This window comes from Anser brachyrhynchus (genome assembly GCF_964034855.1).
Source record: "Anser brachyrhynchus genome assembly, chromosome: 3".
In the NCBI taxonomy this organism is placed as follows: Eukaryota; Metazoa; Chordata; class Aves; order Anseriformes; family Anatidae; genus Anser; species Anser brachyrhynchus.
In genome coordinates this window covers 16,178,818-16,202,184 of record NC_137696.1, presented here as the reverse complement: position 1 = coordinate 16,202,184, position 23,367 = coordinate 16,178,818, and the positions used below count along the sequence as shown (strand labels likewise).

The 23,367-nt window shown below is 44.4% G+C and overlaps 1 protein-coding gene across 4 annotated transcripts in view; it reads right to left on the bottom strand.

Annotated features, from left to right (window-relative positions):
* VPS54 (VPS54 subunit of GARP complex) overlaps positions 1–18,401 on the bottom strand; it is a 48,969-nt gene extending 30,568 nt beyond the window's left edge. The window contains exons 1-8 of one of the 4 annotated variants that reach the window (XM_080587184.1): positions 18,181–18,400; positions 17,668–17,779; positions 15,372–15,521; positions 7,850–8,011; positions 6,822–7,063; positions 5,330–5,408; positions 3,008–3,042; positions 1,594–1,725 (exon numbers count right to left, since the gene is read on the bottom strand). In XM_080587184.1, coding sequence (XP_080443310.1) covers positions 1,594–1,725; positions 3,008–3,042; positions 5,330–5,408; positions 6,822–7,063; positions 7,850–7,985 — 624 coding nt within the window. In that variant the 5' untranslated portion in view covers positions 7,986–8,011; positions 15,372–15,521; positions 17,668–17,779; positions 18,181–18,400. Of the gene's footprint in view, positions 1–1,593; positions 1,726–3,007; positions 3,043–5,081; positions 5,184–5,329; positions 5,409–6,251; positions 6,325–6,821; positions 7,064–7,849; positions 8,012–15,371; positions 15,522–17,667; positions 17,780–18,180 lie in introns of those variants that run through there. The other 3 variants (XM_080587185.1, XM_080587186.1, XM_080587187.1) reach the window with 3 other exon arrangements.
* Between the last annotated feature and the right edge of the window lie 4,966 nt (positions 18,402–23,367).

Genomic DNA, 23,367 nt, shown 5'->3' with positions numbered 1-23,367 from the left:
CTGTCTTATAGCTATTTTCATCCTGCATGTATTTAATGCCGGGGATTTATGCAATATGCAAAGCCATCTTTTTTTGTACAACATTTAATCAAAAATGTCCTCCACCAGCCAGCTGTGACACACCTAGCCCATGGGAGAAGCCGAGACAGGCTGTGACACAGGGATCAGAGAAAGGGTTATCATGATCATTTATTTACATGATTGTCGCACCCAGATGCCCTTTCACTATGCCGAGCATTATAGAACAAACAGAACAAAAAAATACTACCTGCCTCAAAGAGCTGACATTCCCAACGTAGGGCAGGAAATAGGAGGTAAGATGGACAAATGTCAGGGGGAAGTTGTTCGAGTAGGTAAGCAGCAATAGCCTAAATATGTGTGCTTCTGGCGGGGTTTTCCAAATCCTGCTGAAAAATTGTGCCTGGAGCTAAGGATGAAATTTGGGCAACAGGATGCATATTTACACCTGATAAGTGAGAACAATTTTTGGGCAGTTCAGAGCCTTTAAACCAAGTAAAACAAAATTTGGGCCAATTCTGGCAGCATGAAACTGTAATAATTTGGTTGTCATGCATGTGGCTTTCAAGGCAACAGAACTGCTTTATGCTATTTAGATATTTCTATCATCTCTCTACAAAAGCATGGCTCACAGCTACTTATAACCTTATTCTCATTCTGCTGGAAAGTGGGCTCTGGGTCTCTTTCACTCAAGTCCCTGTTGAGTGTCCATCCTGCTGCTGGCAGCCCTTCTCCCAGGCACACTCTGAAAGTTTCAAGCACGTGCCAGACACTGCCTTTTCAACTTCAGACAGCAACTGCCAAAAGCTCCAAAGGAGTATTTCCAAAAGCCGCCTCTAGGCATGTGAGGACAAAGCAATGAAGGAACAAGTTATCAGTTATCTTAAAGCAGAGCCTGCCTGTCCCTCCTGACCTGGAGGGAAAGCAGGAAGACTAACGCCTGGAAATTTGGAAACATCTTCCAGAGGATCGTGTTATTTTTTTCCTAGTCACCTCACTTTTTTTTTTTTTAAATGACAGCTCCAGAAGCTTTTGTAGGTTAAGCAGGAAGGAAAATTAAAGTTAGAATAGACTCAAAAATTATTTTGATTTTCTATAACTACTTCACAGGTACTTATACCTTAGAAGTCATTCACTAGGGGATTTCTATACTGAATACATAACTAAAAAAAAAATGAGCAAAGACTTGTTTCCAATATGAATGAAACAGCTCTGCTTTCTTGCTCTCCAACATATGCAAGTCCTTTGTGAAATGCAAAATGGATCAGCACAGATGACATAACAAAATGTAAGAGGAAGTTCCTGACATACAAAAGCTTGGTATTTAGTATTTCTTTTAGCACAGAAAACACCGTGCCTTGGAGTTTTCCTGAGACATGAGAAAGCAGTAGTCTTAGCAGATGTTCTAAAACCTCTAGCTTATCCCTCTCATGGAATGTAAAACCAAAGTTGCCGAAGTCCCCAATACTGATGTCTTAGCAACTAGTACAGGACAGCAGCAATGGACTTGGCTGCCAATAGCTTCTCTGTAGTAACAGCTAGGATGTATCGTGACACGTTGCATCAAATTCTTACCTTTTCTTGAAGTAACTTGGAGGAAGCTGCGTCACGATTTCCTTTTCCACCAGCAGTACTAAAATGGGACCATGGTAAAACAGCATTAAATGTTAAGGAATCTTCCAAGGCAAAATCTGGTTTCATAAAAATCTGAAACAGAAAAGCAAAAGAAAAAAAAAAAGCATGTCTCTCACCCCTATGTTCATCCTTGCCAGTTTAACAGACATCCTGGTTAACAAAACTAATCTTTTTTTTCTTTTCCAAAAAAACAAGTTTTCATTTATCCAAGCAAACAGATCTTATAACTGATTCACTTCATACCGTAAAAGCATGCGTGATCTGACAAATGCTTATTTCCATAGAAGTGGAAATCCACTCCAAAATGACCTGGGTCAGGATCTAAACAACAAATTGCAGGTGGATCCTCTAAAGGATCAGAGCAAGCAGAGGCAGCCCACTGCTGATACGCTCATTTCTGGGGCCCTGGTTTCTGCCAGACTGAGGATCCAGTCAGCTGTTCACGTGCACCAAGTGTTGCCTGGAAGGGAACAGGGCCTCAAATGTATCTCCTTTAGCACAGCACAGCAAATGCGCTGATCGTAGAAAGGTTCAATAGCACTTGACATTAACTCTACACATCTCAGAGAGCTATCAGTCTGAAGTTCTCTCCGATCATGTTATTTTTACTTGACAAAATTGGTATAAACCTGGAGGTAGACAGTACCTCCCCTTTCCCTTTATTTGTGAAGTGTAATTTTAAGAGGTTCAACACAGGCTACAGCATCACACTACACTCACACACTCTTTTTTCTGGGGCTTTAAACATTGCAGTCACAGCTGTTGAAGCAACAGGCTACACAATTGGCACAGAGATGCTGACCCATATTAACACTCTGACTCCTTAATGTACCTCTAAAAAAGTATTCAGACTGAAGTGGAATCTAGGGTTGTATCTTTTGTCAACCTGTCACATAAAAACATATCATATATGCTGAAAGCACCTATGCAAGAGGGCTTTCCTTGAGGATTCAAGGAGTTAAACCTAATGCTATGTTGCACACTATGCAATACTCAAACATCTATCAAACTCCCCAGTTTCCGCTTCCTCCTGAAACACAGGGTGGCTAATTCTGCCCAGCTCTAAGGTTTTAACTATTAAAGATGAAAAAAATAACAGCATTTGTATTCTACTTTAAGTAAGAACAACATTAACATCATAGTCAAAATTAACAAAATGAACAAACAAAAAAATGAAAAAGAAAAAGCAGCTTGTTCTTAATTTTTGTAAATTTTGAGCATTGCAGACACTCTTGATAATCAGTTCAAGTGATCAGCTTGGACAAGACTTCCACATAACAGGAGAGTACATCCATATATTCAAGGATATATGTGAGAAATCCTTATAAAAGTTTAGAGTTCACAGAAACCATACCTTAGGTACTTGTTCCAGATCTGTCCTGGATTTATCTAAAATAAAGCAAAACACAAGAAGTCATTCATGAGCAAAGAATTAAAAACAATTTTCTTGAATACTTTAAAATGCTACAAGGTTTTCAAGACAACAGTGCCAGACTCCTCACAGTGAGTGGACAAGTAACAGGGTCATAAATTGAAACAAAAAAAAAAGTTCCAACTGAACAAGAAAACCTATTTGGCCATGAGGACAGTCAAGCAGGCTGTCCAGAGATATTGGATAGCCTCCATCCCTGAAGGTGTTCAAGACCTGACTGGATAAAGCCTGTACCTCAGCTGGACAGTCTCCCTGCTCTTGACAAGCATAGTAACCGGTACATCAGAATTATCTCCCACATTTCTCTCTCCTCTTTGTTATTTGATTGGTATTGAAACACAAAAGGAAACCTAAGAATCATCCTGCTGTTCTCAGTGGTTGGACAGACCAGCTCTTATGGAAGTGAAAGGCCACGTCTTGTGGGCCAGAGCTAGGCGAAAAACAAGCAATGCCTAAAAAAGAAACTATAGAAAATCCGGAGTTTCAGTTTGCCAAATGATGCTCCTAGGAATTGCCCATCTACAAAAGGAGCATCCAGATATTTTGGTGACACGGTATTTTTTTCTTTCTAAAACCAAAACTCTTTCAAAATGGATAAAACTAAGCCTAAAGAAGGAACTTGTATTTCGCAGTATGTGCCACAAACGGATTCATTCAGGAAGAGCTACTTCAAAATAACAAGCCCAGGGAAACCCTGCAGAAGGACTGCCTTTTGCATGGAAAAGAAGGAAGAAAGCTGATCGGAAGAACAACGCGATCACAAGCAGTATACTACTGAATGCTTCTTGCTGCATTACATGTAGATAATTGACACAGATGAGCCTGATCAAGCAGTGATTTGCAAATTAATCTTTAATTCATTTTCTCAAAAACATTAACATAAAAATTAAATATTACAAACTTGCTACAGCTTATAAGGGTTTATTTTCCTTTTGTTTGTCTTTTGTTTTTCATTTTGCCTCTCCCCTTCCTTTGTCCAGTTTCATATTAGCTGAACTACTTCCATAAAATCTTGAAATTCAGCCTTGCTAAGCCTGCAGACACCAAAAAAAAAAAAAAGTGCTCCAGGTAGTCCTTGTTAACAGTAATGATAGAAACACTAAACAGAATTGGCCAGAGTGGAATTTCATGAAGTTCAACAATAGGAAATGTAAAGCCCTGCACTTGCGGGAGGAATAACCCCAGGCACACTACACACTGAGGGTTGAGCAGCTGTACTGCATCTGTGCAGAGAGGGATCCGGGGGGGAGTCCTACTGGACAACAAACCAACCGTGAGCCAGCACTGCACCCTTGTGGCAAAGTATCCTGGACTGTACTAGGAAAAACACTGGCAGCAGGTCATGGGAAGCTGATCCTCTCTCTCTACACAGAACTGATGAGACCGCATCTGGAGTACCGTATCCAGTTCTGGGCTGCCCAGTAGAAGAAAGGAACGGACATACTGCAGCGAGTCCAGTGAAGGGCCACAAACATGAATGAGGGACTGGGGTATCTTTCATACAAGGAGAGACTGAGAGAGCTCAGACTGTTTAGCATGGAAAAGCTCGGGGGGAATCTTATCAGTGTTTATAAATATCCAACGAGAAAGTGTAGAGAAGAGGGAACCAAACTCTTCTCAGTGGTGGCCAGTGACATAACAAGAGGCGACAAGTACAAAATGAAACATGAAAAATTCCATCTTCTATTGTGCAGGTGGCCAACACTGAAACAGGCTGCCCAGAGAGGTTGTGTAGTCTCTATCTGTAGAAATACTCAAAACCAGACTGAACGGGGTCCTGGGCCCTGTTTCAGCAAGGGGTTTTGGACTAGGCCATCTTGAGAGGTCACCTGCCACTTCAGCCATTCTTTGATCCTCATGGCAGAGTCAGTAGTGGTCCACTGCTGCTGCTTTTTGTTGCAAAGTCAAGAGCTGCTAGAAGGTAGCTGTAATAGTTTCAGCTTATCTTAAACAAAAGAAAGTTAAAGAAAACACCGCCAGGGACTTAGTGACCTACCATGAATGTAAACATGCCAAGAAAAAAATTACGAGCAGGTCTCAAGTATTTTGGCCTATCAGGTATGAGCAGTGGTCACAAATACGTCTAGTCAATCATGCCTGGGTTTTCAATTATTGTTACAAAGAAATCACCAGCGGCTATTTTTGCACATGAAGCCTATGAGCAAGTAAAAGAGATGATCAGTATGTTATAGTATTCATTAAAGGAATGACTTTTTAATGACTAAAGGAGGGGTTTGACTATACCATGGGTGTGTAACAGAGTCCTGTCGAAGGTATCTTTAGGTGGACAAATATTCTTGCATCTTTCATGAACCTTCTCTCTCTGTAAAACAGTAAATATATTAAAGAATTACACTGAGACTTAAAAAAAAAAAAGATTCTTTTTCTTTGGAACAGAATATTTTCACGGAAACATACTGCATCATGCCAAATAATTCTGACAGCTTCACAGTAATATTTTTTCCTCTTAAAAGCTCAGATGATGTTTGTCCAGGTGAAAGGTACCACAGGTTAAAAATTTTGGTCGCTGTATTGTTTTTTCAGTTATTGAAAAGCCAGAATAACCTCTCTATATAATAGGAGATAACCACAGATTGGTTGTAATTACATATCCAAATGCTTATTTACTCTCTAACCCAGAAATCACACCGACTCAAAATAAATGCTTCTTCATTGCTAAATTAATTGAATCAAAGTAGATATTGTTTCTACGCCTTACTAATGAACACCTAGCTGAAATCACGGATCTTGTTTTGTCATTCTGAGCTTCAAGTTTTACCTACAGGTGCAGTCAGCACTAGAGACCATAGTGATCAGAAATCATGCTTCTAAAGACCACCGATAGCTAGATCTCTGCTAGAAGCTACATCATGGGCCAGTTCCTCTTTCCAAAACCTTCTTTCATTTTGCAGTCACTGCATTACACATTAATTTTAAGAGCTCTTAAATGCTTTAAATGTCGAGCGTGTGAACGAATGGCATTACAGACAATTCCCTTTGACATACTTTAACTGTGATTTACACAAGCAACACTTCCTGCAGCCAATTCTGTAACAGCAGAAAGGTAAGAAAGTTACAAACCAAGGAAGCAGAAAACAGTGGGAGACTTCTGTATGTTCTTTCAGTTCAAAAGAAAAAAAAAAAAAGAATGTTACTACATACTTACTGACACCTGTATTTTAAGAGTTTTTAGAAGTCTCCTACTGGTCCTGGTGTCCTTAGATGTAGCTTAAAATTTCCTGTTACAAAAGAAATCATTGAAATAATAGATCTATTTATAGTTTTAGAACTTCACGTATAAATGTTTAAATTGGAGATTCTTTAGAAATATCTCTACTCCTTGCAGCACCTAGTCATGTTTTATATTTGATCCAAAGGTCTTAAAATGTTACATTGCACTGTAGAGCTCAATCATTAAACAATCCTTACAGAAAAAGGATTGATAATCAGAAAGAACGAATATGAAATGCAAGCCCTGGTGCAGACTGCGGTATTCAGAAATACAAGTGAAAAAACATGAAACTCTCTAGACTGAATTTAGACATTTTTCACGCTAATAATATTGAGATTATAAAACAAGAAATGCCTAATGGAAAGTCAACAAGCACCGGAGAACAGCTTAATTATTAGCTAACTGTATGATGGACTACTAACAGGGACAATCACTAATTAGATGCGGGTTCTCATATCTCTTTCTGGCCCCTAGTACCACGTGCATCGAATTTTGCATCCTTACCGGAGTGATTTCCTGTTGGTATAATGCAAAATGTTCCTTGGTGATCTGTGGGAGGTAGAATGAAGGCGTGACTTCAGTGTCCACAAAGTCCACTCCCCATGTTTTTGTAAAGAAATCAGATTCCCTTTTTGCTAACCTAGGATCATTTAGCGCTGCTGGGAGATTGACTTTGGAATGATAAATAGTCCATCTGTGCTGATCCGCAACTAGAGATGGGCTGTCACATAAATTACTGGGATCGCCTGTGGCACAAAAGACAAGACAGTTTTTTTAAGGTGAGAAACTGGAAGTTGTGTTTTTGTGTCTTCAACGTCACCTTGCATTTCTTCTATCACATTAACAAACACAAGTTTTGAACACAAACGCGTATCCACGCTCACTAAGTATCTTTAGCTCAACACCATTAACTTCCACAGAAGAGGAAAAAAATCCAACCACTTGAACACATTTTTAATAGTCTGGACTACTTGATCAGAAATACAGTTGAAATTCATTAGAATCATATTCCTTAATTCCTAAGATCCTCTCCCACCACCCCTCTTTATCAACTAAGCTTTGGCATACTGCAACAGCTATGACTTTGACCAAAACCTGGTCTTATGATAACACCAGAGACTTATGACAGTGGTACAGACCTTGGTCTTTTGCTTCCCACTACAAAAGGGCTGGGATGTTACACCTAAGTAAAGCACCAAGACTCCAAGCATGCTGGATAGATGTGTTCCACATACACCTTTTTTCTTGTATGTGGTAAGAATCATAGATAGCTACAGTGTAGAATCACACAGACAAGACCCTACCTATAATGTGGAGATCTAAAAAGAAGCTGCAAATGGGGTCTCCTATTGCTCCAAAGGAAAACTGGATGGTAGGAAGCAGAACTACAGCATACTTTGAAATAAGGCCATGGCTTAGTATTCTGTGTTTAGTGTACAAGAAAATTTGGAAATTTGACTGAACAATTGAAAATGGATTTTCATACTAGCAAATGTAACTGCATTTTCACTCTCCTTGCACAGCAACGTTACCTGTGGGCTCCTTGGGACAGACATCAGGCAGTGACTGCACAGGTCGAAAGCGCTTTGCAACATCCATTTCCTTTTTAAAGAAAGCATCGCTGCTGTTTGACTGAGGCACTGGTGAAGAACTGTGGCTCGATGCCATTGCATAAAATCACCACTTGATAAAAGCTGAAGGAGAAACAACAAATATCAAGGCTTTAATGAAGTTCTGGTTGCAGACTAACAAAAAAAAGACACTCTGTCAGCTACATAGGTATCGTGGTTTCTTTCACACTGCAACAATTTAACTGACACATTTCAACAGGAACATGAAAAATACTTTAAAGACGAAAATAAAAGGCAGAATGTAACTTCACTATCCGTTTCCTCCCACACCTTCAGGTATGAAGGTTGGCTTGATCTTGTGCACAGCACCAATAAATTCTTACGTTAACAGCAACGGAAATCTTTCAGGCACTTCTGCCTTTCTGCTGCCAGAAGCACTGCAGTCACAGCGCACACGTTGGCAGTAAAACTCCCTCCGAGGTATCAAAAAGCGCGGGTAAAGGAATGTATATAGAGGGAGGAGGTCACCTTCAGCGTCTGATCCCCACAGCCATTTTCTGTGTGTGCTTCATACCGTCCTGGAGCTGCCCTGCACACGTACAGCAGGGCAAGGGAAGACACAAAGGATCCCAGCACCCGAAGCAGCGCTTCACAGACCTGCAGGACCAACGCTCTGCAAAACCTGCCTTCGTGACGGGCTTGGCTCAGCACTCCAAGCCTGAAGCTGGGTGTAAAACCGCTGCTGGGGGGCTCACGGAAGCTGCTGGAGCTTCCTGGCCTCGCTCTGGTGGAGGCAGAGGCAGCGTGCCAGACGTCTGCACAGGTAGGCAGCTGTGCTCAGCGAGGCTGAACCGCGGCGTGTCGCAGCAGGTGCCCTTGCTCCGCCGCCTCGCACGCGCTGGTTTTTCCAAAGGAGCTCTAAAACCTACGCCTGCTGTTTGGGGAGAGCCCAGCGGCGACGACCCACGCGAATGATACAGCGTTAATCATTTACAGCAGCTGAAATCCGATGTCGGAGGGCATCCTCGAGTTTCAGACAAATCAGGATCTGAAGAGCACGCCACGTGCATCAGAAAAACACGAGCACGTACGACTCAGAAAGCACAAACATCTTCTGTAACTCCATCCAGGAAAAAATGGCAATTCCACTTCTCGTGGCTGTCTAGCACAGCACAGTAGAGTTTATTTCCGTACAAAAAGCACTCGCACAGAGAAGACAATCATAACACAGATCAAAAAGCCCTGGAGGAGGGAAAGTCCCACTAATCTTCAGTTGAATTTTAAAGACTTCATTTGAAAACAAACACCCTTAGAAATTTTACACCAGGACTGAACACCAACACGAGTTTCCTCCGTCTGCAAACAAAGCTGCATTTCTATCAAAGTGTTGGCCAGCTCATTCATAAACGGCAGAACTATTACAGGTTGGAGAGTTTATTAAAACTTCCCTATAATGCCCGGCTCAAAGAGTGCCTGTTCAAAGGGACTGATCTGAATCCTTGCCTCTAAAGAGAAATAAACACATCCAGCAAAATCTGAACGCTTAACTGCCAACCCCTAAGGGACACCTAAATTACTTACTACCCTGCGAGGGAGCACAGGAAGATAAAAGGCCTATTTCATCTTCAATCACTCGAGTAGGCACCGAGGGATGACTGCACGTCACCGTGTCAGCTTCTAACAGCAGCACATACGTTGCAGCCAATCTCATCTGGAAAAAAAGTTCTGCTTTCTAACCGGGGTTGGAAGTGCCCTACAAAACAGTTCTGAAGACAAGCTAAGATATGCACAGCTATAAGACAGCATCCCAATGAGCAGGGGCATAAAAACAAGCAAACGCTGAACACAGTGCTGAGGCACACTTGCCTCTTCCCCCTCCTAACCATGCTGTACGACAATGAGGGTGACGTGCTTCCACATGCTTTAAAAGAGATTTTTAAAGGGGGTGAAAATAGACCAGCAGGACCCACAAACATGCAGAAGAGCTGAAAATCTGTCTCCCCTTTTTGGGGGGAAGGAGTATCCCAGGTTTCCAATTCAGTCAATACTGAAGTTATCTCTCAAGAGAAACAATAGGAGCACTAAGGGAAGCCTGGATGCAGCAGTACAGGGAAAAAACAGAGCAAAACATCTGAAGTGTCTGACAGGCCTTCCTTAGACATCATTAAGCATCAGTCTCTCTCCCTAAAATGTTCCAAAGAAAACTTTTTTCAGTACTACTTTTGTTACGCCTTCACATTTTTGTGTCTCTCAGCATTTCCAAAGCATATTCTTTCTTTATGAAACTCTTCCCTAACGTTTTGGGGTGTTTTGTGAAAAATCTCGCTCGTGATAACGACAGAACAAAATCACTTCAGCATTCTTGAAAAACACATCCGGTGCTAAGATGTAATAATCAAGTCTCCTAAAGGCATACAGTAAATTTATCTGCACTTGGAACTGCTTCAAAGTTGTGTATTTGCAGTTTTTCCTCCGAAAAAGCCTCCGTAATGAGAGACAGTCTGCTCTAGCCAGATGTGTGAGCAACTAAAGCAATTTGTAGGAAGCACCAAAATCTTGTACTCTTGTTAGCGAGTCTTTCATTAAACCTCTCTCCTTCCCCTATAATGAAGTATTGCTTCAAAGTAGTTTCTAAGATGCAAATTGTCTGAAGTACATAAATCTCAGCGGAGAAAATGCTAACTGCACTGTGCGAGAGCAAGATTCAAAATACATTTAAAGGCCAATTTAACAATGAGGACAAGTTTAATACCTCAAATTTTCAAAAAGGAACAATACCTCCTCTTTCACAGGTACGTTTTAGGGTAAAAAAGTAATAAAAATTCACATTGCCTTCGGACGCCGACAAAACCTTAAAACTGAACGAGAAGAGCACAACAGAATTTCAATGAGTGAAGTGGATTTCAACAAGATATAAAGATTCACAGACAGAGGCCTTCTTAAGTGGCATGCAATACGATGCTGCACTAAATTATTCATAGTTAACAGCTATTCTAGTAGACTCATAAGTCAGGGCCTTATGGATAATTAACCTCTGCGAACATTTGCAGAGGAATATTCTTATCTATGCTGCCAAAAACGGGCATTCCCCAAACTGCAGTCCTTAAATTAGGAAGTATTGCTTCACATAGAGGAAGAAAAAAGAAAAAGACAACTGGACAGAATTACCAGAATTAAATCCAAATTACCAAGGAAAATGTGAGAAGCCTATATTAAGACAAAAATGCTGGCCTACACCTGAGCCCTTCTGTGTATGTTAAGCTTGCAGACAACCCAAAAATGTTGTTTCACTTGCCCACCAGCAGAACAGCCTTTCCTCGTGCTACACTGCTAACCACTTCCAAGATAAATGGATTTATAACCAGCCTTCTGAATCAGCGTTTTAAAATATGCGGCGATACATAAAGTTGCTGATTTAAACACCCTAAAAACAATGACTTTCAACGTTAACGCAGAACAAAACTGCTGCAGGATATTTTAACTCTTTCAACTTATACAAGTGAAACGCAGGTAAATGGAGTGAACTGCATAAGCTGTGCGGGATGAGTTAGGAGATGGTGCATCCCCTGAGCCTCCTGCTTAGGAGAGCATATGTGCAGCAAGAAGAATACGCATCTGGGTAACTTCATGACATCAATATTTAAATGACATCCAATTAAAACCGGGTTAGATTAACTCTGTTCTCTCCAGTAATCACTGTAATTTACTCACATCTTGTCTAGCAATGCATACTAAACTAACATAGTAAAAAATTTAAAGGGATTAGATGCTAGAGAAATAATGGAAATAGAGGATTATGGCTGTATTTGCAACATGCCTTCAACATTTTAAACCTATCCTGTATACACTATTAATTTCCTTAGTTAAAGAACGACGTTAAATTACACTGCTGTTGTAATGACTTACTGTCACTGAAGTTAAACTTTTTTTCCCCTTCAAATTCAACCACCACAAAGAAAACAGCTTTGATGATACAAATTTACAGCACTCTTACGGACTGAACACATGAAGATTAGTATTTCGTATTTAACCATTACACAGCTTCCTCTAGAAAACATTCTCATTCAATAACAGGCTTGGCAACTATGATATGACACAGTCGTACAACAAACAGCATTGAACAAAATGCCTGTAATGATAAATGCAATAACCACATGCTTGGATACTGTACACTCAGCACCGTATGAGATCTGCACAGTTAGTAATATCTTAATCACATCAATTTTAACAAGTTCTGCAATGACTGCCCTATGACTGAAGTTACACAAGCAAGCTTTCAGCAGTTAAAAGAAGAGCACAACAAACGATTAAACTTCTGAGCATTACTCAGAAGTGATTGCACGGGATGGTTGTAACTCCTGTGCACGTGTTGGTTTTTTTAAACTCTTAACAATTGGGTGAAGTTCCTCGGAAACTGCCTTTCCATATTCTGTTACTCACCCTCTGTTTTTTAGATGGTGAAGCCTTTGCTACTGAAACAGCAGTATGCAGCTCCATAAACACACTATATCATACAAGGCACAAACTAAACCTCACCTATTTGTAGTTAGCTTCGTTCTCATATTTCCTCATTTTCTGGCAGTTTGCTGTTAGCACTATCGAGCACTTTTCTGTTTGCTACTTGAGGTAGCAACTTCAAGTGAGTTAATCTTATTTTTTTACTGGGAATTTTCATGTGTGCATGCTCTGGTTTGTAAAGCTGTAATTTTGTACTAACAATACAAATTAGAATTTATGAAGCCAGCACAGTCCCTGCAAGGTGCAGAAGTAAGTAGTAATTTCTCCTTTATCTGCACTCTACCTCTCAAATGAAAATAAATCTAACCTACTAGCAATACCTCCAACTTAAATTGGTAGTTTTGATTAGTTAGCTGGTACTACAATAGACACCCAGGAACACGGAGCTTATTAACTCCAAACCTCCATGTTATTCATAGAAGCTCCTCTCCAAATGCAGTTTTGGCTTCAAGCACAACACCTGAGAAGAGGCCCTTTTGGAACAGAAAACCATCAGAAGCCACCCACAACTCACATTAAAGCAAAACATTTTACTATTTCCAGAGAAGTGATAAGTACTGGAGATACTTATCAGGAAAGGAAAACCTAAAACGTTACTGGGAGAGAAAAATGCACCAGGGATTGATTCCAGGACCTCAGCAGGCAATGATGTGCCTGTTATTGGTCCGGTGTATTTACCCGGTCCTCAAAAGTCTAGGTTTCCCACTGCTATTTTACAGCTCTTTGTTGAATCAGCAGGATTTAACCTTGTAACAAGGAAACCGTGGCACGAGCAAAGTACACACCACCTTTGTAAGACAATATGGAACAGCCTGGGCTAATGCAAGCTTTCAGTTTCCTTCAACCCGCCAATTCCTCGGGCTGAAGTTTCCTCGCTTGCCCCAGCACCTCAAGACAGACATCTCTCTTTCAGGAGGGGAGCCAAGAGGGTTAGCTTTTAGAAAAAAGATTTAAGCGGTTTCAGAGAATGAGGTTAAGGCTGCGGAAGCTGTTCTGCGAACTCAAGCTTTTTCTGAATACCTATTTACATCCTGAGGCTCCAGAGCAAGAAGCAGATTGCCGGGGGAAGGCAAGGCTAGAGTCGGAGGAGAGCTGTGACTTGTCCCCAGGAGAAGCCATCCACGCTTGGTGTGCATCCCAGCAGCACGCTTCCTTACACAGCTTGGAGAGGAGCCTGTGTCAGCCCAGCCTTCTGAAAACTGAATAATTACACGTGTATTTCTGTTCACACACGCACAAGTATTTCAGTGCGTTCCCGCACACCTTTTAATAGCATCTCCAATCTCATACTCCCACCTTGTCCACAAAGTTAGCAGGAGTGATGACCGCCCAGATGAGCTTTGCTGGAAGGAAAGCAACCCGACAAGGAAGCCGTTTATCAGTTATCCACATCTCTCATTGGCCCTGCTCTCCGCCACGCGTGCTGTCACAAGCCAGCATATTCCGTAACCAGTTGGGCCGTGCTGAGCCGAGACAGACCGTGCTACTTGCTCAGCAACCCACTTCCAGGGACCACGTAAAAGTAAGAGCATTTGAAAAGCTTAATGAGCAACGCCACCATCCTGTCTTGTATCATCTCCTTCATAACGCCACCTCGCAGAGCCTTCCTCAAATGAGGAAACTGGCAAGAAAAAAAAGTGATCTGACTACGAAGGACAAGACAGCTACATCCCCGCTGCACTGTGTGCAGACTACAAGGCCAGGGCAAAACAGCACCAGATTTTCATACCATGAGAGTCTGTACCAGTTTCTTTTGCCTTCCCTAGCTGAAGTCACCTTGACAGTAGATTGAAAATGAAAATAAAAATGAAAAAGAGCAACGTGAGCTTTAGCTGAGCATCACTTCTTTAAACATAAAAATAAGATCCTCTGAAAAAAGTTGCCCTGTAAAGCCCCCAGTGCTGAATAGTCTATGGTTGTTTGAGTGAGCATACCCCAAATTATTCAGAATAATAAAGAAGTGTAAACATTTTGTTAAATATTTGAGAGAGATCTATCTCCCTACAGACAAGCTATGTCAGAAGTACTATTTCACAGTTCTCCAGGTATTAAATGAAACAAATTAAACGGAACATCTGTGATATACCCAATGTACCAAATGCATTTCTTCTCATCTGGAAACCTAACTTCCCAATGATGAACACTAAGCTGAAGTCAGAAGGCAGCTTCTGTGCTGGAACAGTCTTTTCTACAGCTATTTAGGTCATTATGCATCGAGTTCTTCAACGCCAGGAGTGGTAGAATCATTCAGAAACAATTAACAAAGGAGTAAAAACCTATATCAGAAAAAAAAAAGGTGTTGTGGTTATTTGCCCACACTATCACACAATAAAGGAGTGAAATCTTTGTACTCTTGTCAGGCATCGGCATTACAGTGCACATCATCTCCTTGGAAAATGGTGAAATACGAGCATCTCATATACCTCCACAAAGGTACGTGCAGCTGAACAAAGATCAAGGAGCCCCGGCAGACACTCCAGCTAGAAGTCTGTCAAAGGCAGAGCCTGTGGAGTAGTGGCATTTTGAGGAAAGGCAGAACTACATCAGCCACAGCAAAAACTGTAACAGTAAGGTTCTGACTTCTTGAAAGGAGTCTGACAGAAACTCACGGGGCCTTGCGTCAACAGCAGGTTTCCCTGCGCAGGCTTTCCACTTGCTGTCTTTGTCAGGGTTAGGCCCAATTCATTAATCTGAAACTAATTTTCTAAAAATGTGATTTTCATGAGAACCATGCCTTTCCAAAGCCATACCACAGCTCTGAAAAACTGCAAGCAGCTATGAAATAGCCAAATAAAGATATTTAACAGTTTTGACATTATGCAAAAAGCTGAGATCAGGGGTTATCCAAAAGCCGGCACATCATACTTTGTAGAAAGTCTTATTGAGCAACCCCAGTCCACGAGCGAGAGGCAGGAAGCCTCTCTGTAGGGCAAGTATTCAGCAAGCAAGACCACCAAAACTTTACCTTGGGGTGCATCAGCAAGTGCCACCCGTGCTTGTTACAAGTTCTTGTGATCTTAATACCATCCCAACAGATCATCAATTGAAAGGGATCACCTCATCACTGCCTTTTCATCCCTCAAAGAGCTTCCACTTACAAGAGTGAAAAATATTTCTATAAACATAAAAAACAGAGCATGGTTATGCTACATTTAGAATATCAAAAAATAAAAGCAAGGTCTTACATTGTTGCTTACAGTAACTGTATAATACCAATGGACACACTCTACCATATTGCAAAGCACCAGATATGCTACCCCAACTATAATAACCTACTGCATGCCACCTTAGGTGGGGTGCGTGCGTGTTTCTTTTTATGTTTTAAGACCAGATTCATAGTAGAAATATCCTAGCATTTTCTCTACCCAAAAATGAGTATTTTGGAACATCTGGTCAGAAAACATATCCACTATTTTTAAGTAGGAAGAAAATAACTTAATACATTCTTCTGAAAAGAATACATAGATTTTTTTAAAGCCTAATACCTAGGTGAGGTAGGTGCAAAAAGTTAGATACAGAGAACCTTATATGTGTTGGAGAATATTTCTTTGGAATTAACCATATGAAGCCCCAGAAATATATACATAGAACATCCATTCGTTCTCACCCTTTCTCTCTTTATGCCTTATCCATAAAACAGCAAGAATCAACAAAATAAAGGTTAAAAAAAAAAAAGGTTGGCTGAGCCTGACAACTTGGAGCATTTTAAATCCTGGATTTTAAGATGTCTGTGGCCCTTGACTCTTATGCTCAAGAAACATCCGGTTCCTCATTTCCCCAAAAGTCTGAAGAGGGAAAGCAGAAGTGGCTTTTACACCAAGTTGGAGCCCCAAAAGGAGAAATGATACCTATATGATTCCACTTCCCAACTTCTTCTCACTCAAACCAACAAAGAACAAGTCTGCAGACTGCTTTCTCTGCCCTCTCTAGTGGCTCCTGACACTTCTCAGGGAAACGTTTCTGTTCAGCCTTGGAAATATATGTCCCTTTTCTCCTGTGAAGTTCATGCTGGCAACAGAAAAGCAAAATTCCACTGTATGTGCACCAGACTCCTACAACAGAAAGACAGTGATGAAGACACAGGGACACCCAGGGGGGAAGTCCCCAGATGTTACTGGCAAACGGGATGAGAGAGGTTGAGCTGTTTCTCAGCACACCGCCTTCAGACCTCATTGATGAGGCTGCCAGCATGATACCGTGGCTTTTGCTTAGAGAGCTGTAGATCCATCAATTAGTTGATTTTAGGCTTGTTTTCCTACCCAATGGAAGTACTGTCTGACTTCCAGAAGATTTCAAGGGAACTACACCTTTTGCATATACTACGATTTGGGAAAGAGTCAACACTGGCTCTCACACTAAAGCAGCAATTATTGCAGCCACTACAACAATTAACGTACTGCAGTTAGGGTTTTCAGTAAGAAGACTTTTTCACGGGGACACAAAGCTGCTGTAGCTGTACAGGGCAACTGTGGTTACACTTGGGGATCTTTGTTCCGTATGCCTTCTTCTTGTTAAGGACTCCATCAGACAGGATGCAAGTAAGACAGTAAAGTCAATACACTGCTTCTACTTGAAAAGTCTCAGAAGTACATATCCAAGTCTTTCATCAAATAAATATTTTGATGTACTTTAGAACTGGTACTTTGCAAGTTTGAGATCACTCGATGTTCTCTAACAGAAATCCGAAGTATTTATAGAATATAAGAACAATGGATAAGGAAAAGGGAATCAATAAAATGGTAAGGCCAAAACTGGACAGTCAAAGAGAGAGGAAGTTCATGTTTTGGTGATACAGGTGGTCAGCATTTGACAAACACACGTAGCTACGTCCCCTCTCAACAGGGCATACTGCATTTGGAAAATTACAGTAAAGAAAGGTAAGAAACAATGTTTCTCTACAATTTTGTCATAGAATCACAGAATCATCTAGGTTGGAAAAGGCCTTAAAAAATCGTAATGCTAACCATCAACCTGACCTACTGAGTCCCATCACTAAACCACGTCCCTCAGTGCCACAACCATGTCCCTCAGTGCCACAACCATGAAGGAAGTGGCTGTGATTATGTTTGTCTATAAACTCAGGAACCGTCACACTTCTGAATGGTATTTGTAAACAAACAAATCCTTTTGTGCTCCCCATCCCAGTTGGGCATGGAAGCAAGCGCAAGCATTACTGTGAAAACCCAAAATACTTGCTCCAAGCGTTAACGCTGGTCAGTATAAAAGCCAAACGTGACGAGCACGGTACCACCACGCCGTACCTTAGTGAAAATACTCCAAGAGCATCTGAAGAAGGCCGTCGTCATATCTCTTCCAGTTGCATCATACAGAAAACCGCCTGATGTTGTAGCCGGGCAGCAGCGCGCCGAGGACCTGCGTGGAAGAGCCCAGTTAGAGCCCGGCTGGGGAAGGCTGACACAACGCTGACATTTCCACACTCAACGCCTTCCCGCGGGGGGTGGGGGGGACAACACAAAACCACCAGGCACCACTTTCAGAACTGCCCGGGGTTGCCATGGAAATCCGAAATATATATTTAGAGAGAAACGCTGCACGCTCCCCGACTTGGCGCCCCTTCCCTCAGCGCCCCGGCCGCACGGCTCGCAGCGCACAGGGGCCGGGGGCGGCCCGGACAAAGGGCCCCGAGGAAAATTATTCAACTTTCCCGGCCTCTCCCGAGGGGGGGCCCGGGGCTGAGCCCCCGGCCTGGGGCGGCACCTGTGCGGGCGGCCTAGCGGCGGGCGGGCGGCCGGGGGCGGCTCCCCGCTGCCTACCTGCGGCGCCGGGCCGGGCGGCGCGGCCTAGAGCGGCGACACGTCGCTGCCCCGGGCTCAGGGCGGCCCCGGGAAGCGGCCCGGGCGGTGGCGGTGGCTGTGTCGGCCCAGAGGAGGCACGGAGGAGGCAGAGAGCAGGAGCCGAGGCGCCGCCTCTCTCCCCGCCGCCCGGGGGAGGAGCGGCGGCCGGCGGAAGGGGCTGCCCCCGGCCGGCCGGGGCGGCCTCGGGCTGCGCCGCCATTTGAGGGGCCGGAGCGGGGAGGTCGGCTCTGTTGTGGGGTGGATGGGGACGGAGGTGTCGGGCACACGGCGTGGCCTGAAATCTGCTTCTTTGTAACGCCAGAAGTGCCCCTCAGGCTTGTGTTTTAGGATCTAATTGCGTAGTAGGCCACCAAAGGTGGTGAAGTTTGCGATAGGGGAGGGTCAGGATGGGTGTTAGGGGAAGGTGCTTTGCCTAGAGGGTGCTCGGGCGCTGGGACAGGCTCCCCAGGGCAGTGATCCCAGCACCAAACCTGCCAGAGCTTGGGAAGCATTTGGACAATGCTCTCAGACACCTGGTCTGATCTTTGGGTGCTCCTGTGTGCAGCCAGGAGTTGGGTGTTGTGGGTCACTTACAGCTCAGGATACTCTCGTCATTCTGTGAAATACAGGGGCATGTCGCATCCCAGTGAAACACCTCATGCCTTACCATGTCTTAAACACACTCTGAGCAACAAAAGGTATCACAGTGCAGGGGCACTCGAGGCTCTGATTAATCAATAGCAGCAATTCCATTCGCATTAAGGAGCAAAAAGGCACGTGGACGTGTCATCACGGGCCGATGGCTACGTAAGCTGGGTGAGTGTGTGTCTGTGGAAATTCACACCCTGCACATCCACGGCTTGCCAGCTCACGACTGCGCCTGCCCCTCTGCTGACATCAAGCACTGTTTGTCCTGCCTGGCGTGACTGCAGCGTAACCGCATGAGAAGAATTTGGCAGCCAGGCCCAAGCAGTCCAGCTTGCTCAAACACGTCACCACAGCTGGGTTTAAGATGTTTTCTCACTCCTCGGCGGTGAATGTTGACAGACCTTAGTTAGGTACAATCTGCTTTGCAGACTCCGGAGCAGTAAGTCCCAAATGGCAGTCACCAGGATCGAGCACCTGAGAGTTGCAGGGATTCTTTGGTTGTTTCTCTGAGAGCGCTGGACCTGACCTGACCTGTGTTTGCCCTTCTTCTGCTCAGGGTGCTCCTCTGCCAGGTAGCAGGCCCCTATCTTTAGCTTTTCACTTATCATATGTAGTAATGGCAACAGAAAACCACCGACATCCATAACGACCCCCCCCTACCTCCCCAGTTGCTAGTGCAGCAGAGTGGGCTTTTATTGCCAGAGAAGAAATTAGTTGTGGACGCAGAAGAGAGACATACATACATGCACACACATTACACAGTAGTGAATAACAGGAAGCAAATGCAAGACACTGCTGCCCATGGAACCCTGTTTTAAGGACGTTATTTTCTGCATTTCACTGCTGGTTCTGGGGAGAGTTCGTTTTACGAGTGCAGTATCTCTTTTCATTTTTCCTGTCTGACTTAGTTTGCAACACAGCAAATGGCTGCAACAGGCTAAAGAAATTGTGCTAGCATTGCTACCATCAGCTATGAAAGGCTTATTCCAAAGAATAACATTATAAATATAATAATCTATAACCTCAGTAAATTTAAAGCACGGACCCAGCAGCAAAGAAGCCATTGTACATCCCATGGTAGAGGCCGCAGTTTCAGGTGTGTGGATGTAGTGCTCACAGGGTGGACTGCATGTATCTTTGTCACTTCAAAGCTGTGTTTTGCTAAAACTTTGTCTCCAGCAGGCAAATGACACAGCTATTCACACCTGTGTATTTACACACTTGGGCTGTAGTTTCCAGTGGGACCACTCACTTGTCTAGCCTCAGCACAAGTGTAAGAGTTAGGCAGAGTTGCAGCTTTTGGACCAGGATGTGTAATTTCCTGGGTCAGGTATCCCAAATAGGGCACAACTATTTGTGGGACCTGTTGTCCCGCCCAGCCCACAGTTATGTTCTTGTTGGTTTGTGGAGCTCATGTCAACTTCTCAGACACTGCAGAAAGGAATGCTTGAGAGTTCTAGGTGGGAGGATTTCATTAGTGTTCATTACCCTCAGAGGGCAATGTAAATCTGTGGCTGCAGTTTATCTGCTTTCATTTCTGCTTAAATTTCATTCTCTCAGGCCACTGCATGCCTGGATGCATTCATGGGTCCCCAGTATTCAAACTGTGAAATCCTGAGTGATGCCATGTATCACAAAAAAGGGTCCTAAGATGCTTACTTTGCAATTACTTCCCTCTTGTTTACCTATCTGGAAGGCTCCAGCTGACCTGACGCTACAAAGCCAAACTCCTTGTCAACAGTCCACATGGAAGCGTGTGAGCATGCTGGCCATCTCTGCAACAACCACAGCCCCAGCCTGCATGTCTCACAGCCCTAGCTGTACAACATCATATTTTATTGAGGGCACAGGGAATACCTTCGGCTCCCTTTCATTCACAATATCAGTATCACTGTTTTCCAGTGAGTAAAACCTTCCAGAGCTGTTTGGAATTGGTAGTGTCATGCCCAGTGTTGAAAATGGACGTTTGGATGTTTGTGTTGTTGCTAGTGTTGATCCAGGTTAACGCCCTGAAGCTGAAACAACCGGAGAGTGGATCACAAGCATTTTGCATAAGAATATTCCTGCCATTTTTTTTACAATGTCTTTGTGGCTCACTACTCACACAGCACCAAACATTTAATTGCAAAGCTTATTGAAAGCACAGCTTAACGTGCTCCTGTGTGGACTGGAGTGGTGGCTACTAAGCCTGGCCCACTGATTGCCAGTTGTGTGTGACAGCCTGCTGTCACACTGCTGTAGGCTGAAACAACACTGTTAGCTGTTCTGTGTGTGAAGCTGCAATGTAACCTCATCTTCTGTCTTACCCTGCAAGAGATTTATGCAAGGTTTATTTGATGAGGTTAAAAAGCAGAAAATGTGGCACTACAGAAAAAGAATTGTTAGTTTAATATTCCTGTTACATCGTAACTGTTGACTTCAACTTCTGATGTCATCAGCACTACTAATTCAACCTCTTCACATCCATTATACCTTTCCTAGACACAATTTAGAAAATAAAGCTGTACTTTCTCTCGCTTTAAAATGCCATGCTTGGCTTTCTGAGGTACTGCTATTAATACAATTTCAGCAGAGCTCAAACAGGTTTTACTGGTAGCTGGAATAGCAAAAGGAGCAACAAAAAGCATGCAGTGCAGTGAGTCCAGAGAGTGCACTGGCACCACTGGTGATGCACTGCAGTGACTCCAGAGAGTGCACTGGCACCACTGGGGATGCAGTGCAGTGAGTCCAGAGAGTGCACTGGCACCACTGGGGATGCAGTGCAGTGAGTCCAGAGAGTGCACTGGCACCACTGGGGATGCACTGCAGTGAGTCCAGAGAGTGCACTGGCACCACTGGGGATGCAGTGCAGTGAGTGCAGAGACTGCACTGGCACCACTGGGGATCCAGTGCAGTGACTCCAGAAAGTGCACTGGCACCACTGGGGATGCAGTGCAGTGAGTCCAGAGAGTGCACTGGCACCACTGGGGATGCAGTGCAGTGACTCCAGAGAGTGCACTGGCACCACTGGGGATGCAGTGCAGTGAGTCCAGAGAGTGCACTGGCACCACTGGGGATGCACTGCAGTGAGTGCAGAGAGTGCACTGGCACCACTGGAGATGCAGTGCAGTGACTGCAGAGAGTGCACTGGCACCACTGGGGATGCACTGCAGTGAGTCCAGAGAGTGCACTGGCACCACTGGGGATGCAGTGCAGTGAGTCCAGAGAGTGCACTGGCACCACTGGGGATGCACTGCAGTGAGTGCAGAGAGTGCACTGGCACCACTGGAGATGCAGTGCAGTGACTGCAGAGAGTGCACTGGCACCACTGGGGATGCACTGCAGTGAGTCCAGAGAGTGCACTGACACCACTGGGGATGCAGTGCAGTGAGTCCAGAGAGTGCACTGGCACCACTGGGGATGCAGTGCAGTGAGTCCAGAGAGTGCACTGGCACCACTGGGGATGCACTGCAGTGACTTCAGAGAGTGCACTGACACCACTGGGGATGCAGTGCAGTGAGTCCAGAGAGTGCACTGGCACCACTGGGGATGCAGTGCAGTGAGTCCAGAGAGTGCACTGGCACCACTGGCGATGCAGTGCAGTGAGTCCAGAGAGTGCACTGGCACCACTGGGGATGCACTGCAGTGAGTCCAGAGAGTGCACTGGCACCACTGGGGATGCAGTGGAGTGAGTCCAGAGAGCGCACTGGCACCACTGGGGATGCACTGCAGTGAGTCCAGAGAGTGCACTGGCACCACTGGGGATTCACCCCTGTGAGTCCAGAGAGTGCACCGGCACCACTGGGGATGCAGTGCAGTGAGTCCAGAGGGTGCACTGGCACCACTGGGGATGCACTGCAGTGAGTCCAGAGAGTGCACTGGCACCACTGGGGATGCAGTGCAGTGACTCCAGAGGGTGCACTGGCACCACTGGGGATGCACTGCAGTGAGTCCAGAGAGTGCACTGGCACCACTGGGGATGCAGTGCAGTGAGTGCAGAGACTGCACTGGCACCACTGGGGATCCAGTGCAGTGACTCCAGAAAGTGCACTGGCACCACTGGGGATGCAGTGCAGTGAGTCCAGAGAGTGCACTGGCACCACTGGGGATGCACTGCAGTGAGTCCAGAGACTGCACTGGCACCACTGGGGATGCACTGCAGTGAGTGCAGAGAGTGCACTGGCACAACTGGGGATGCAGTGCAGTGACTGCAGAGAGTGCACTGGCACCACTGGGGATGCACTGCAGTGACTGCAGAGAGTGCACTGACACCACTGGGGATGCAGTGCAGTGAGTCCAGAGAGTGCACTGGCACCACTGGGGATGCAGTGCAGTGAGTCCAGAGAGTGCACTGGCACCACTGGGGATGCACTGCAGTGACTTCAGAGAGTGCACTGACACCACTGGGGATGCAGTGCAGTGAGTCCAGAGAGTGCACTGGCACCACTGGGGATGCAGTGCAGTGAATCCAGAGAGTGCACTGGCATTACTGAGGATGCAGTGCAGTGAGTCCAGAGAGTGCACTGGCACCACTGGGGA